This window comes from Somniosus microcephalus, unplaced genomic scaffold (genome assembly GCF_052327205.1).
Source record: "Somniosus microcephalus isolate GS21.2 unplaced genomic scaffold, FLI_Smic_1.0 unresolved_chr2, whole genome shotgun sequence".
Classification (NCBI taxonomy): Eukaryota; Metazoa; Chordata; class Chondrichthyes; order Squaliformes; family Somniosidae; genus Somniosus; species Somniosus microcephalus.
The window spans coordinates 52,471,924-52,489,988 of record NW_028225180.1 but is presented as its reverse complement, the minus strand read 5'-3'; the positions used below and the strand labels follow the sequence as shown (position 1 = coordinate 52,489,988).

Below are 18,065 nucleotides of genomic sequence, written 5' to 3'. Positions count from 1 at the left end.
CATACTTCCTTTTTGTAGCTCTTATTATCTGTCTTTTCACCCTTTGCTGTTCTTTGTATCAGAATCTGTGGACCTTTCACCAGGATCTGTGCTATTTTTTCCATTTTTGTATGTTTTTTTTTAGTGTTTTGCTGTCTGTTCCCTCTTTAGTCATCCATGGCTGTTTCCTTTGGGCAAATAGTGCTCTTGCCCCTCGGGTATAATCTAGTTCTGTATCACATTAATTATTTTTTAACATCTCCACTGATCTTCTGGCGTTTTACCCATTAACACATTGGCCCAGTTTACTTGGACAGTCTCTGTCTCATCCCGCTGACGTCGGCCGTACCTAAACCTAGAATTTTAGTAGCTATTTCGCGTTTCTCCCTTCAAACACTACGTTGAACTCGATCATGTGATGCTCGCAATTGGATAAATGATCACACACCGTTAGGCTGTTAACTAATCTAGCTCATTAATCATTACTAAACCTAATATGGCCTGTCCCCTTGTTGGTTCTAGAACATATTGTTGGAGAAAACTATCCCAGACACACTCAAGAAAGTCACTACCTTTCTGAAAGATATGCATCTGTCATCACTAACTATATGGAAGTTAAAATCCCTCATTAAAACCACTCTGCCTTTGCTACACGCGTGTCTTATCTCTGCATGTATACAATGTTGCACTTCACAGCTACCAGGGGGCACATACACAACTCCCATTACAGTTTAAATTCTTTCCTATTTCTTAATTCTTCCCATAAAGTCTCCATTGCCTGTTGACCTCTCTTATCATTGATGTATTTTCAGCCTTAATCCCTAAGGCTACTTCTCCCCCTCTGCCATTTCCCTGTCTTTCCTGCAGACCTTATAACCTGGTATATTTGGTTTCCAGTCCGGACCATCTTGCAGCCATGTCATACACTCCAAGTTGAATTTGCACCTGCAGTTCATTCAATCATTGCATATTCTCCATGCATTTGTATAAAGAATGCTTATTGCGCCACACTCCCTAACCTGCCCTTCACCTCGAATGTTTTACTCGCATGTTTCTTATTTCTGTCTCCTGGTTTAATCATTTTATATATTTAAGTTTTCCCTTTACCTAAAGCACAATTTATGACTTTTGTCTACTCTCTTCCCTTTGGTTTGCTTTTGACCTATTATTTGTACTACAATTTCCACTTGAGCCCTCCCCCATTTACTAGTTAAAATCCTTGTGACGGGCCGATTTATCCTTCTACCGTTATCATCTTTAGACTGGATGAAAATGATCTCACCACTTCTTGTATCGAGCATCTGGTCTCTGATCTCATTACAAACCGATCACTGACGATTCTGAACCTGAGTAGTAATAAACTGGGAGATTCAGGAGTGAAACTACTGTCTGCGGCTCTGCGGAACTCGGACTGTAAAATACAGAAACTGCGGTAAGTACCCGACTCTGAGATTGTGTTTATAATAACTGGATGTCTGACACTGTACATTATTATTAGTATCAGTAATAGTATTATTAATAAACACTGGAATTTATCCTAAATCATATTGTCTCTCTGTCTCTGATCTCCAGGCTGCGTGATGTCTGTCTCACAAATTCATGTGCCGAGGACCTCGTCTCCGCTCTTAGTATAACATGTTCACTGACAGAGCTGAACCTGTGTAATAATAAACTGGGAGATTCAGGAGTGAAATAACTGAATTAGTATCAATAATACTGTTAATAATAAACACTGTAAATTATTATTAGTATAAGTAATAATGTTATTAATAAACACTGTACATTATTATTAGTATCAGTAACAGTGTTATTAATAAACACTGAACATTATTATTATCAATAATACTGTTACTAATAATAATGTAGTGTTTATTAATATCAGTAATCGTGCTATTAATAAACATTGTACATTATTATTGGTATCAGTAAAATTGTTATTAATAAAACACTGCCGATTAACCCTGGTTCCTCTCTCCTTCCTCTTTTTTTTCTCTCGTTCTCATTCTCTGATCCCTAGACTGACTGGTGTCTGTCTCACTGATTCTTGTGCTGGGGATCTCGTCTCGACTCTCAGTACAAACTGGACCTGGGTAATAATAACCTGCGAGATTCAGGAATGAAACTACTGTCTGCGGCTCTGAGGAACCCGGACTGTAAAATACAGAAACTGCGGTGAGTACCAGTCTGTGTGAGATTGTGTTTATAGTAACTGGATATCTGACACTGAACATTATTATTAGTATCAGTAATAGTGTTATTAATAAATACTGCACATTACTCCTTTCATATATAGTGTTCATTTATAAGAATATTACCGATACTAGTAATAATGTAGAGTGTTAATGAACATCATGGACTGTATTTTCCGACCCCTACGGGTGTGTACGAGCTGTGTACACACCTGTAGGGTCCTCACAAGTGCCGGTTTCGGGCATACGAAGTGCTTGTGCTGAAAACCGACATTTCCGATCTGTCAAGCATGCTCTTGGCAGATCGCACGCCTGCCCTGGAGAAGGGCCTCTGTGGGTGGAGAGTTCCGCTTTCTGGAGACCCTCCGCCCGCTGAAAACCTTTAAGAATCTGACACCTGGTAAAAGTAAGGCATAAGGCCTGCTTTTACCAGCATAAGAGTTTAAAGAAGTAAAAAATAATGTTTTCACTTAATTTTAATTTAAAAATACTTTTAAAAAAGGTAAGTTTATTTTTAGCCGTGTTAAAAAAAAAAAATTTTCCCCAGTTTTTTTTTAATGTTTAACTTAATGTAATTTTAAAAACATGATGTTTTTAAAATTTATTTAATATTTTACTGTGTTATTTGAGTGACCTCCATTCATACATTTGAAAGATGAACTGCCTGCACCCCTGGGATACCTGGGCCTCTGCGTGCACTCCAGGAGAGGCCCAGGAGCGGAAGAGCCCAGACCTCCGGACCTCTCAGGTATGGGCGTAGATCTTTTCCAAGTCGGAGGCATCCGCACGTAGGAAGCCTCCGATCGGAAATTACGGGCCATTATGTTTATTAATAAACACTTGAATGTACACTGTATAACAGTAATAGTTGTTAATAAACACTGTATATAATTTGTATTATCTCTCGGTATCGATCTCTCTCTTTATTTCTCTCTGATCCCCAGGTTGTATGAAAACGGTCTCACAGTTTCTTGTGCCGAGGATCTCGCCTCCGCTCTCAGTACAAATTAGTCACTGATGGAGCTGGACCTGGGCACTAATAAACAGCGAGATTCAGGAGCGAAACTACTGTCTGCGGCTCTGAAGAACCAGGACTGTAAAATACAGAGACTGCAGTAAGTACTAGACTGTGTGAGATTGTGGTTATAATGACTGGATTTCTAACACTGTATATAACTAATACTATCAGTAATAGTGTGATAAGAACTAATTGTCAGCTGTGGCTCAGTGGGAGCATTCTCGCTTCTGAGATAGATGGTTCTGGGTTCAAGTCCTTCCGCAAAGACTAGCACAAAAATCTCGGCTGACTCTCCAGTACAGTCTTTGGGATGAGACATTAAAATGAGGCTCAGTCTGTTCTAGAATGACCCGATTATGGAGAAATGTTTAAGGGCTCCAATAAATTACAAGGGGTTTGTTTTATAAGAACATAAGGAGTGGGCTGTACAGCCCCTCGAGCCTGCTCCGCCATTCAATAAGATCATGGCTAATCATCGACCTCAACTCCACTTTCCTGTCCAATGTCCATATCCCTTGATTCCCCATGAGTCCAAAAATCTATCTATCTCAGCCTTGAATATACTCAAATTCTCAGCATTCACAGCCCTCTGGAGCAGAGAATTCCAAAGATTCACAACCCTCTGAGTGAAGAAATTCTTCCTCATCTCAGTCTTAAATGGCCGATCCCTTATCCTGAGACTCTGCCCCCCAGCTCGAGACACTCCAGCCAGGGAAACAACGTCTCAGCATTTACCCTGTCAACCCCCTTCAGAATCTTGTATGTATCAATGAGATCAGCTCTCATTCTTCTAAACTCCAGAGAGTATAGGCCCATTCTACACAATCTCTCATCATAGGACAGCCCTCTCATCCCAGGAATCAATCTAGTTGCACTGCCTCCAAGGAGACCAAAACTGTGCACAATACTCCAGGTATGGTCTTACCAAGGCCCTGTACATTAGTCTCCTTATAAGATGCATTAGCCTCCACACCAATATCCAGAAGGGGAATCAAGAGAAGATCAAGTTAAAATAGTGGACAAAGTCATTTCACCTCCGCTGAAATAAAACGGGTTTAATAATATTAAAGGGTTTGCAGGGGCAGAGGGACATGGGGGTGTACGCACTTTGAAATTGGCAGGACAAGCCGATAAAGCTGCAACCAACATCACTAAAAACAGGTAATCTGGTCATTATTAGATTGCTCTTTGTGGGAGTTTGCTGTTCACAATTTGTCTGCCGTTTTTCCTATATTACAACATGAATGCAGTTCAGAAGTACTTCATTAGCTGTCAAGCACTTCGGGGTATCCTGAGGTCAAAAATGTGTTATATGAATGCAAGTCAGTCTGTCTGTTCCTCCTTCTTTCCTTCCTTCCTTTCTTTTCCTTTTCTTTCCTTTCCTACCTTCCTTCCTTTCTTTCTTTCCTTCCCTTTTTTTCTTCCTTCTGTTTTTGGTAATAGTGTTATTTATAAACACTGCACATTGACATTAATCAACAGTACGGTTACGAATAAACACTGGGGCCGAGAAATTCAGTTGGCGCCGCACCAGGGCTTTAGCGCCGGAAAGTTAGCGCCGGCGCTAAGTCACCCTGCGCGCGCCAAAAATTCAGTAGCGCCGCGCCCAAACGGCTGCCGGCGCTACTGAAAGGTGTTTGCGCCTGAAAATGGGCGCTACCTGCCGCATTGCGGCGCTATTCCGGCGCTGCGGCGCCCGATGCGGTGCGGCAGGCTCGGGAAGTGCAGGCCTCCTCCTTCAGTTAAGGAGGAGCTGCCTGCACCCGCCCGCTGGCCGGTAAAATCTTCACAAAAATGAGCCCGGCACCTCGGGGAAGTGCCGGGCTCGCAACCCAGAAGCATCTGTTCCGTGGGGGGGGGGTGTGGAGGAGTCCGGGGAGGGAGCTGCGGGCAGGCGGCCGGCGGGAAAGCGGCCGGCCGCCGCGCGACCTTAATGCGCCGGCGCAAACTCCTGTAAGACTCGGTTGCCAGGCCTAGAAATTGGGTTTTGGCTTAGCCAGGGCTTTAGCGCCGGAAATTAGTGCCGGCGCTAAGTCCCCTGCGCGCGCCAAAAATTCAGTGGCGCCGCGCCCAAACGGCTGCCGGCGCTACTGAAGGGTCTTAGCGCCTGGAAAAGGGCGCTAACTGCCGTTTCGCGCCGCAATTCCGGCGCTGCGGCACCCGATGCGGTGCGGCAGGCTGGGGAAGTGCAGGCCTCCTCCTTCCGTTAAGGAGGAGCTGCCTGCACCCGGCCGCGGCCCGCGCAAATCTCCTCAAAAATGAGCCCGGCACCTCGGACAAGTGCCGGGCTTGCATCTGTTCCGGGGGGGGGGGTGGGGAGAAGTCCGGGGAGGGAGCTACGGGCAGGCGGCCGGCGGGAAAGCGGCCGGCCGCCGCGCCTCCTTAAAGCGCCGGCGCAGACTCCGGCAGCACTCGTTTGCCGGAGTCTTAGTTGCGGCTGCCACTGGCGAGGCGGCCGCAACTGAATTTCGGCTTGGGGCCGGGTTACCACGGCAACCGGGACGCTGCGCACACCGATGACGTCATCGGTGCCGGCGCAGCGCTACCGGTCTACCGCGGCGGAAGGGCCCCAGGCAATTTCGGCGCCGGCGCCAATTGCAGCGCTAGGCCCTCTAGCGCCGCAAAATCGGCGCTAAGGGCACTCAATTTCTAGGCCCCAGAGTCTTAGTTGCGGCTGCCACGGGCGAGGCGGCCGCAACTCAATTTCGGCGCTGGGGCCCGTCACCACGGCAACCGGGACGCTGCGCACACCGAAGACGTCATCGGTGCCGGCGCAGCGCATCCGGTCTACCGCCGATGGTAGGGCCCCAGGGAATTTCTGAGCCGGCTGTATGTCCAGCGCAATGACCTCTAGCGCCGCAAAATGGGCGCAAAGCCCACTCAATTTCTAGGCCTGGTGGTTTACTCTGATTCCTGCTATTTCTCTCTCTGATCCCCAGGCTGGATGATACCCGTCTCACAGATTCTTGTACAGAGGATCTCGCCTCCGCTCTCAGTAGAAACCAGTCACTGACGGTTCTGAACCTGGAGTTAAACTCCTTCACAGACCAAGCTGTCCCCGCTCTCCGCCGTCTCATACTGACCTGCGGGAGTCTGGAGCGGATCATGTGAGTGTTTCTGTTAATGTTTAATGTCACAAATAAAATATAAATGTGATCCAGTCACTTTCATGGGTAATATTGGTCTGTAATTATTACAGAAATATTAACCGCAATCTCCCTGTTTATTTCCGCTTTAATCTTTAATTTCAGGCTGTGGAAGAATTGGTTCAGTTCAATTGGAGAGAATCAGCTAAAGTTGTTGCAGGGAACAAGACATGGACTGAGAGTGGAGGTGTGAACATTTCAATTGATGACCATCACTGGTCTCATTATATGACCATTTTTGGCCGATTTTCTGCCCCTCCCGTTTAACAGGCCGCGCTCTGGGTTTAAATCCTATCGGCCCCTTTAAGGGTTTCCAGCTCAAGCTGAGCTCACGTCATCTCCCATTGTGAGGTCAGAGGCCCAGCCACAGGGTCACGAGACTCAGCCACCTGGCCCCACAGCGCTGCTTCTGCAGGATATCCAGGGCTGAATGTCCCCCAATGGGACACTGGGGAAATGCACAGACAGGAAGGGCCCATGGTGGGGCTCAGTCTGGGCTGCAGTGGGACACTGGCAATTGCACTCAGTGTTACTGGGTTTGGGGGTAACATTACCCAGGCTTCGTTCTCAGTATCGGTGCCCAATGACCCTGCTGGGAAGTGAAGCTGTGTGGGTTCCGGATGGGGACAAGGTCTGTTCAGCAGGGCTGGATCCCATTATCCAATAGGGACCAACACCCAGTGCCTGTGGTGAGCCAGGGAGAGTTTCCTGTTAGGGAGGTTCCTGACGTTGCTTCACACGTGGAATCAGATTGAAATTATCAATCATCTTCTGCCTTTCCAAAATAAGGAATCAACAGTTGCTGAATGAATGTATCTAGTGCAGGATCTGTTCCATTGCTATTCCTGGTATTTGCACACTGGAGGGTGAATTTCTAAACAGCTGGAATTACACATAGGTACCGGAGAGTGTCAAATAAAGAAGTTGAAGTGGCATATTCACTCGCCCGTAAAAAGAGTAACAAGATGTGAAAGTTCAGTGAGCCAGTGGAAACTACACTGCAGTAAATGGACAGGGCCCACGTAGGGCTCCACAATCAGAACCACTCTGGGCCTAAAAACACAGACAGTGGTCTTAATACAGAGCAGGATCGTCAGAATTTATCGGCAAGAAGATAGGTTGATCTTCCGGCTCATGTTGCTGGTGATGTAACTCCTTTGAAGTGAAACAATTTTGCAGACACTGATGGACCTGCTGTAGATTATTCTCTTATTTAATTTACATTCCCACCAGATACAGATTTACTTCTCACTCTGGTTTAATAAGTTGTAAAGTATCACTGTATTCATCAGATGTCAAAAATCAAGGGATGGGAACCACTAATTCATTGTAAGCGGTAATGACTAGATTAGAAGAACAAGCACACACAAGATTAATGAGCCGGTGTTAGATATTACCTGGGGCACAGACTGACAGGTCAAGGGGCGCGACTGTATGGTTTAATATAAATATCACTAGTCAGAAATGTCAAATAAATCACCATACAGTAATTAGGAAAGTATACATAAATAGTGGAAGGAACAGTTAATCGGAGGAGGAAAAAACTTGCATGTTATAATTCACGTACTTCTGAGGTACAGTAACTTTTATAATGTATGCAAATCCAGCAACAAATTAGCGCTCATAGCCTCACATTGCAATGAGATAAATAGCCTTTTAATGGAGTAGAATTCAACTATCGGTATAGGTTGGTGTAGTGCTTATGTTACTGCACTAGTAATCCAGAGGCCATGCACATAACCCAAACAACATGAGTTCAGATGGCAGTTTGAGAATTTAAAATCATTAAAAAATAAACTGGAATTAAAAACATATATATATATCATGTCATTTAATTTGGCCGAGTTTCATTTAAATCGCAGTTCACCAATGCTTTTTGGGAAGGAAACCTGCCGAGCCAACCTGCTCTAGCCTGAATACGACTCCAGTTCCTCACCAATGTGGTTGATTGTTGTTAGCTTTCTCTGAAGTGCACGATTGAGCCACTCAGTACCAAACAGCTACATCAATGAAAGAAAAAGGAAGAATTACTTTAATTTATTTAGCGTTTTCACGACCACCTGATGTCCCAAAGCGCTTTCCAACCAATGAAGTAATTTTTGAAGTGTAATCACTCTTATAATGGTGGAATCGTTCAAGAAGATGGCCCACCAGCACCTTCTCAGGACAATTTGATGGGTGATCAATGGAGCCTCACCAGGGACACCCACAGCTCGGGAATGGATGTAAGACTGGTATTTCGGATCATTGAAATGGAAATCGAACGGTTTCTGTGAGGCCGCCGGTTTGTGACGCAAGTTTGACACTCGAGCAGCAAAGGGATAAATGTTCATGTGGACACCGGGGAACTCCCCAGTGCTATTGGATCTGCTATGTCGACTTGAACAGTTAGAGGACCCCCTGGATTAACACCTCATCAGTGAAAGCCACAGTCAATGGAAAAGAGAATCGGGCCGAGCGCGCAATGTGCCGCCAATTCGCTATGGCACATTTTGTTCTAACGCCCGAGGTGAATTTCTCCTCCAATCTATTGCACAGTCTGGTGATCTAATGCTGTTAATTCATCAGATCCCCAAATAGTCAATCCAAAATTATTCTCACCAATCTGCAGTCATCTCACACACTGATCTCAATGAGAATTTGATAATCAGCGATCCATCTAATGCTAAATTACGGTGATACACTGAGCTGATTATATGACATTTCTTATTCATTGTGTTAATTATCTGCCTATTAAATGTATGTTTTTAAAATTGCTAGGCGACCCTGTCTACAACTATTTTATTTACTAATTATTGGTATACTGAATGTTATGATGGTTGATTTTGAAGTGAATAAACCATTGTCAGTGGATGATTTGCCGTATGAATCTTTGCAAACTTGGCAAGGAAGCGTTAATCTTGTGAGGGTCCTAATTGAGGGTCGGTGAGATGAATTCATACTCAATCGGAAGTGGGAGATATAAGAGTTCAGCGAGCTAAGTTAGGCATCATTCACTTCTAGGCAGAGGCTGGGAGGTAAACCCCAGATGATTCCTCAGTGAGGAGGTAAGATGAAAGAGCTAAAGGTTAATCTCCCTTGATATATATCTGTTGGGACAATGAATACTAGCTTCTAACGGGCTTATAACACACAACCCTCTGGTTCAGAAGCGATTGTGATATCACTAATGCACAGCTGATACTGATATGGAATAAATATAAATCCACCTGTATGAATGAGACATGCTACAGATGTTAAGATACGAATGAATTTTTCGGTACAGTGTCCATAAAGTTCTCAGGCTGAATGCATGTGGTCTCAGTGAAGACCCCAGTTTCAGTACTGAGAATTAAACCAGTGCAGGTGACAGTAAGTGACAGCATACAAAAAGCCGAACCGCAGGTATACAGGTACAAACCCAGGGGTCAATCTGCCCAGTTAGGAGAAGAGACATCTGCTCATTTCCTTAAGTGAGCCAATCCTCCATTGGCATCAACAGCCCAATCCTCAATATTTCTGGATCAATTTGAAAAATGTTTCCTTGTTGAGTATCTGATAAACCAGAGACCAATTGCCAAACCTGGTTATGAATTATTCTGTGTCTGGTTGTATGGTAACATGCAGTCGAACCCCATTATAGAAAGTCTCTGTGAGATCTAACCGAACACTTTGAGCCGCAGTTATGCTACAATAGAAACAGTCCGCACTTTCTAGAGAAATATGGTGAGGGAAAGGCGAAGAGTAATCTGTTTCTTTTTCTTTCCGCCCCAATCGCCCTCTATAGTAAGTGATTCAGAAATTCAGCCCCTCGAGCCTGTTCTGCAAATCAATGAGATCATGACTGATCAGTTACTTAACTCCATTTACCTGCCTTGGTTCCGTAACCCATCAATAGCCTTGCCCAAAAAAATCTACCTGAATTTTGAAATTTCCGATGGACCCCCAGCTTCAGCAGGTTTTTGGGAGAGAGCTCTAGATTTCCAATAGCCTTTGCCACAAGCAGCAATGAGATAAATGGCCAAATACTGAGTGCAGGAGCGAGTTTTTGTTTTAGGGGTAGTAATACCATCTCTGAGTCAGAAGGCGAGGTGTTCGACTTGCGTTCTACACAGATCCCGACGAGTGGAGTCTGTAATATAGTCTGCACATTAGAGCTTTGGAGAAAGTCCTCAAATTGAGATACACAGGTTACAATAAGATCAGGTATCTCCGTGTTGTTTTCTGACATCACTCCTGAACTGCCTTGCTCTAATTTTACAGTCATGTCCCCTTGTTCTGGATTCTCCTAACAGAGGAAAGATCGTCAAAAGTTGCCTTAACAAAGTCACAGCGCCTCCAAAAGGCAAGGTTGTGGTGTTGAGAGAATGTTGCTGAATAGGCCCAAAACAAATCATCTCTCCATGTCTGCCACTCGCTGTTCATCTGGCTGTCATTCGCCCTTAGGGATTAGCAACCTAAACATTTATGCTTCCCTTTACAACACGGATACACCTTATCTCATCGTAAACTGGATATCTCAATTTGAGGACTTTCTGGAAAGCTTTAATATACAGACTATATTTCAGTCACTACTGATCAGAAGCTGTTTGGGAGACGTGCTCGAATCCTTCACCTTCTGACTCAGAGATGGTATTACTACCTCTACAACAAGAACTCGCTCCTGCACTCAGTATTCGGCCATTGATCTCATTGCTGCTTGTGGGACCTTTCTCTTTACCAATTGGCTGCCGCATTCCCTGCATTTCAGCTGTGACTACAGTTCACGTTAACTCATTATCCACTAAGCACTTTGCGGCTCCCTGCCAGGTGCTATATAACGGCAAGATTGTATCTTATCTCTGCCCCTGTATCATGATGTTACAGGTTCTTCTTCCACCCATGTTACCCTTCAAGTATTCCTTACAACACTTTGTACAAAAATAATCCCGAACATTTTCTTGCCATATTTTGCTGATGATTTTACATTTCTGCTGTGCAAGACATTTAGTTTGATCGCGTCCCTGTGAACCACCTTGTGACGTTTTACTACGTTAAAATCACTATGTCATTATATCGCCCTCTGCTGGTGATGCTCTGTATCACTCATTGTACTCAGTCACACCTTTATCTATATCCCTCTGTTTTGTATCTTTCTGATTCGCTCATTGAACTCAGTTACACCTTAATCATGGAATCAGAGAATGGTACAGCACGGAAAGATGCCATACGGCCCATCGTGTCTTTGTCCATTCACCTACCCTTTGGCCTTGCAAGTTTTTCCACCTTAGTTATATATCAAATTCCGTTTTAAAAGTTACTATTGAATTTGCTTCCAAACTTTGTCAAGATGCCCCTAATAAAGTGGCTCATTAAGCGTGTTAGTTGTGCCTCAGTTGGTAACAACCTCGACTCAGAACCTCGCGTTAAAGTCCTGCTCCAGAGACTTGAGCACATAATTCTAGGCTGACACTTCAGTGCAGTGCTGAGGGAGCGGCGCACTGTCTGAGGTGCCGACATTTAGAGGGAACTTAGAATTAAATGCTAAAGCGAGGCCCCATCTGCTCGCTCAGGTGGAAGTAAATATGCCACTATTTCAAGGACTATTAGGGGCATTCTCACGGTGACTTTGCTAATATTTGTCCCTTGACATCCTAAAAATGGATGATCTGGTTATTCATCTCATTGCTGTTTGTAGGACCTCGCTGTACACAAAGTGGCTGTAACATTTCCTACATTGTAACATTGAATACACTTCAAAAAGTAATTAATTGGCTGTAAATCGCTGAGGTTGTGAAATGCGCTCTATGTAGGAAATATCTCAGTGCCGTTGCTGAGTGGGGCATTCTCTGCTTCCATTGTTGGTGATTTTTAAATTATATTCTGTTGACAAGTTCCTATTAATTGCTGGAGATGAATTGGCTCCACTTGACGGGAAGTTCTCAGCCGTGGTTTATGTTTTACTGGAGATTGACGCTGAGCCATTGTTGAGGTGCCGCTCCCCTGCATTGGGTAAGTAGGTTGCCGTGTCCCTTTGGCAACTGTCAGGCAAGATCCGTGTCTGGTAACTTCAGAAGCAAGTGGCCGGGATAAGGTTGCCAATTATAGGGAATCTGCTGCGAAGGGGAAGCAATGGGTAACTTTTAACATCTCACTATTCCACCATTTTCACTGAACACTGAGAATTTCTATTGACGGCAGAGTTTGGGAAACAGACCAGCAGTACGTCTCTTTACACAGAGGGGAGATTGACAGCTTGACAGTAACTTACCAAAGTCAAAGGCCTAGAAATTCATTAAGGCGCTGCCAGCATTGCGCCCAGTTAACACCTAAAGGGTGATTTTGTGCCAAAAATGAGTTTGCGCAGATATTCAGCGCAGCGGTATTGGCGGCGGTAGCCGTTAGCGCTGCGCCGGCACCGATGATGTCATCGGTGTGCGCAGTGCCCCGGTTCTGCCCCGAAACCGCGCCGATCCCCATATTTAGTTGCGGCCGCCTCCTCCGAAGCGGCCGCAAACAGCGACTAGAAAACTGGGCCGTCCTGCTGCCTTAGTGGGGCGCTTTAAAGCGGAAGGTCCGGCCGGCCGCTTTTGCGGCGGCCGCCTGCCCGCACCTCCTTCCCCGGCCTCCTCCACCGCCCCCCCCGTGGCATTGCCGGCTGCTTTCCGCGAGCCCAGCACTTCTCCGTGGTGCCGGGCTCATTTGCCAGCACTATCCAGCGGCAATCTCCCCGTTGCAGGCAGCTCCCCCTTAAGAGAAGGAGGAGGCCTGCAGTAGCGCAGCCTGCCGCTGTGCAGCACCTGGCGCAGCGGCGCCAAGAGCGCTGATATTCAGTGTCAGCACCCCAAGTGGAGGCAGGCACACCCTGGTATAGCGCCCGCTTCCGAATTGGGGTGCTAACAATGAATATCTGACGATCGCTATAGGCTTCCCACCCAGCGCTAACTTTTGGGCGCTAGCCAGCTGGCGGGGCCATAGTGAATTTCTAGGCCAAACTGTGTAAGAGGTAAAATATGATTTAACCGCTGCAGCTGTGAGGTAGAGGTCCAGAGTGAAACTGTACCGTGTTCTGGTCATCCCACACCCTGAGGCTAAGATTATCCTTCGCCAGCAGGGCAAATAGGGTGGAATCGAATCGGCCGCCCCAAACACCCCACCTGATATTCAGTTCCATTATCACCCCTACACTCCCCGCCTGGGCCTAGAAATTCAGTTTGGGGCGGCCAGCTCGCCTGCGCCCAGAAATTACCGCTGCGCACGGAGCCACTTGCGCCCGGCGGAAATTCAGTTTCAGCGCCCCAAGTCGAAGCCGGCCGCAAATCAAGTGTTCAGCGCCCCCGCTTGGGGCGCTGAAACTGAATATCGGCGCGCTAAGTGCCGCAGCGCAACCCGCTGCGGAGCGGCAGGCCTTCCTCCCTCTCTTAAGGGGGAGGTGCCTGCAAAAGCGCGATCGCCGCTCGCTAATGCCGGCAAATGAGCCCGGCACCACGGAGAAGTGCCGGGCTCCCGGAAAACAGCCGGCAATGCTGCGGGGGGGTGGGGGGTGGCTGGAGGAGGCTGGGGAAGAAGGTGCGGGCAGGCGGCCGCCGAAAAAGCGGCCGGCCGCACCTCCGCCTTAACTCACCCCACTACTGCATAAGGTAGGCCCCGTTTTCTGATCATTGTCCGCGGCGGCCGCAACTCAATATGGCGGTCGGGCCGGTAGCGGGGCACTGCGCACACCGATGATGTCATCGGTGGCGGCGCAGCGCTACTGGTTAATGCCGCCATTACCGCACCGCTGAATATCAGGGAAAGTTTAGCAAGTGACGCAAAAGCCCTCTTTTTGCGAAAACTGGGCGCAAAGCCAACTGAATTTCTAGGCCCTGATATTCAGTCCCATTATCACCCCTACATCCGTGCCTGATACTCTGTCCCACTATAGGCCGCCCTACACTCCCCGCCTGATATTCAGTCCCATTATCACCCCTACACTCCCCGCCTGATATTCAGTCCCATTATCACCCCTACATCCGCGCCTGATATTCTGTCCCACAATAGGCTGCCCTACACTCCCCGCCTGATATTCAGTCCCATTATCACCCCTACACTCCCCCCCTGATATTCAGTCCCATTGTCAACCCTACACACCCCGCCTGATAGTCAGTCCCATTATCACCCCTACACTCCCCGCCTGGCATTCTGTCCCATTATCACCGCTACACACCCCGCCTGATATTCTGTCCCAGTATCGGCCCCACACTCCTCGCCTGATAGTCAGTCCCATTATTGGTTGCCATACACTCCCTGCATGATATTCAGTCCCATTATCGGCCCCTACACTCCCTGCATGATATTCAGTCCCATTATCGGCCCCGACACTCCCCGCCTGATATTCAGTCCCATTATCGGCCCCTACATTCCCCGCCTGATATTCAGTAGCATTATTGGCCCCTACATTCCCCACCTGATATTCAGTCCTATTATCGGCCCCTACATCCCCGCCTGATATTCAGTCCCATTATCGGCCCCTACATTTAGGAAGGACAGACAGGAAGGAAAGGGAGGTGGGGTTGCTATGTTAATCGAGGATGGAATCACTGCAATAGTCAGAAATGATATTGGGTCAAAGGATCAGGATAGTGAAACAGTTTGGGTGGAGATAAGGAATAATAAAGGGAAAAAGTCACTAGTGCACGTAGTCTATAGGCCTCCTAACAGTTGCAACTCTGTTGGTCGGTGTATAAATCAGGAAATAGTTGGGGCTTGTAATAAGGGAACAGCTATAATCATGGGGGATTTTAACTTTCATATTGACTGGACTAATCAAATTGGGCATGGCAGCCTTTAGGAAGATTTCATAGAGTGTATTAGGGATGGATTCCTTGAGCAGTATGTAACTGAACCAACCAGGGGGCAGGCAATCTTAGATCTGGTCCTGTGTAATGAGACAGGATTAATAAGAAAATGTCCTAGCAAAGGATCCCCTTGGAATGAGTGACCATAATATGGTTGAATTGCAAATTCAGTTTGAGGGTGAGAGAGTTGGATCTCAAACCAGCGTACTGACCTTAAATAAAGGAGACTATGAAGGTATGAGAGTAGAATTGACTAAAGTGGACTGGGAAAACAGATTAAAGTGTAAGACGGTACAAGAGCAGTGGTCTACATTCAAGGAGATATTTCATATCTTTCAAGATAAATATATTCCACTGAGGAAAAAGGGGAGTAAAAAAAAGACAGCCATCCGTGGCTTAGTAATGTAATAAAGGATAGTATCCGACTGAAAACAAGGGCATATAAAGTAGCCAAATCTAGTGGGAGGATAGAAGATTGGGAAGCATTTAAAAGCAAGCAAACAATAACTAAAAGATTAATTAACAAAGGGAAGATAGATTATGAAAGTAAACGAGCAAAAAATATAAAAACAGATAGCAAGAGTTTCTACAGCTATATAAAAAGAAAAAGGGTGCTAAAGTGAACGTTGGTGCCTTAGAGGATGGGACCGGGAAACTAGTGCTGGGGAATATGGAGATGGCAAAGACACTGACCAAATATTTTGTATCAGTCTTTACAGTAGAGGACACTAAAAAAATCCCAACAATGGACAAACGGGGGGCAATGGGGGGACGGAGGAGCTAAACACGATTAAAATCACTAAGGAGATGGTACTCGGTAAAATAATGGGACTGAAGGTGGACAAATCCCCCGGGCCTGATGGCCGACATCCTAGGGACTAGAGAGAAGTGGCGGCAGGGATTGTGGATGCATTGGTGATTATTTTCCAAAACTCTCTGGACTCAGGAAAGGTCCCTGCAGATTGGAAAACTGCTAATGTAACAGCCTTATTTAAGAAGGGAAGTAGACAAAAAGCCGGATACTATAGACCAGTTAGCCTAACATCTGTGGTGGGCAAAATGTTGGAGTCCATTATTAAGGAGACAGTAACAGAGCATTTGGAAACACATAATTTAATAGGACAGAGTCGGCATGGTTTTATGAAGGGCAAGTCATGTTTGACAAATTTGCTCGAATTCTTTGAGGGTGTAACATACAGGGTGGATAAAGGGGAACCAGTGGATGTAGTGTATTTGGACTTCCAAAAGGCATTTGAAAAGGTTCCACACAAAAGATTACTGATCAAGATAAAAAATCACGGGATTGGGGGTAATATACTGGCATGGGTGGAAGATTGGCTATCTAAAAGAAAACAAAGAGTTGGGATAAATGGTTCGTTCTCGGGCTGGCAATCAGTAACCAGTGGTGTTCCGCAGGGGTCAGTGCTGGGACCCCAACTCTTTAGAATCTATATTAACGATTTGGAGGAAGGGCCCGAGTGCAACATATCCAAGTTTGCCGACGATACAAAGATGGGAGGGAAAGCAGTGAGTGAGGAGGACATAAAAAACCTGCAAAAGGACATAGACAGGCTAAGTGAGTGGGCAGAGATTTGGCAGATGCAATATAATGTTGGAAAGTGTGAGGTTATGCACTTTGGCAGAAAAAATCAAAGAGCAAGTTATTATCTAAATGGAGTGAAACTGCAAAGTGCTACAGTACAAAGGGATCTGGGGGTACCTGGTGCATGAAACACAAAAAGTTAGTATGCAGGTGCAGCAGGTGATCAGGAAGGCCAATGGAATCTTGGCTTTTATTGCAAGGGGGATGGAGTATAAAAACAGGGAAGTCTTACTACAGTTATACAGGGTATTAGTGAGGCCACACCTGGAATACTGCGTGAGGTTTTGGGTTCCATATTTAAGAAAATATATACGTGCTCTCGAGGCGGTTCAGAGAAGGTTCACTCGATTGATTCCGGCGATGAGGGGGTTGACATATGAGGAAAGTTTGAGTAGGTTGGGACTCTACTCATTGGAGTTCAGAAGAATGAGAGGCGATCTTATTGAAACATATATGATTGTGAGGGGGCTTGATCGGGTGGATGCGGTGAGGATGTTTCCACTGATGGGTGGGACTAGAACTAGGGGGCATTATCTTAGAATAAGGGGCTGCCCTCTCAAAACTGAGATGAGGAGTAACTTCTTCACTCAGAGGGTAGTAAATCTATGGAATTTGCTACCCCAGAGAGCTGTGGAAGCTGCAACATTAAATACATTTAAAATGGAGATAGGCAGTTTCCAGCAGATAAGGGAATTAGGGGTTACGGGGAGAGGGCAGGGAAGTGGACGTGAGTCTAGATTCGGATCAGCCACGATCCTATTGAGTGGTGGAGCAGGCCCGAGGGGCCGTATGGCCTACTCCTGCTCCTACTTCTTATGTTCTTATGTTCTTATGTTCATTCCCCAACTGATATTCAGTCCCATTATCGGTCCCTACACTCCTTGCCTGATATTATATCCCATTATCGGCCGCTATGCTCCATGCTTGATATAGGGGGAAAATTCAGTTGGTAGCAGCACCTGTTAGCACCTTAAGAGGGTGCTAAGTGGGGCACAAACCAACTAGCGCCCGGGTGCGGCGATATCTTTGCCTCTCGCGAAATAGAGCAGGCATTTTGCGGCGGCACTAAACAATACCGCCCGATCTCCTGCGCACACAGATCTTGACGTCATTCGAGAGTGAAACGCCCTTGGGGCACCCCAGACCAGAAATTCAGTGGCGCCCCCTCCTTCCCGCCTGGCGCTACCAATGACAGGTTGACTGGAACGCATCCCAGTTGCTGTGGGGCTGGGGGGAGGCGCTATTTAAAGAGGGCCTCTTCCTGGCTTTGTGTGGTAGCCATTTTTGCACCACTCATTCTGAGAGAGAGAGAGAGATTTGAAGAGAGACATAGAG

At 46.2% G+C, this 18,065-nt stretch overlaps 1 protein-coding gene across 1 annotated transcript in view; it reads left to right on the top strand.

Annotated features, from left to right (window-relative positions):
* LOC147092642 (NACHT, LRR and PYD domains-containing protein 3-like) overlaps positions 1–7,319 on the top strand; it is a 901,415-nt gene extending 894,096 nt beyond the window's left edge. The window contains 6 exon segments of the mRNA XM_085975968.1: positions 1,241–1,411; positions 1,552–1,667; positions 2,097–2,151; positions 3,113–3,283; positions 6,126–6,293; positions 6,438–7,319. Of these exon segments, the coding sequence (XP_085832094.1) occupies positions 1,241–1,411; positions 1,552–1,667; positions 2,097–2,151; positions 3,113–3,283; positions 6,126–6,293; positions 6,438–6,525 (769 nt within the window). The 3' untranslated portion in view covers positions 6,526–7,319.
* Positions 7,320–18,065: the final 10,746 nt, after the last annotated feature.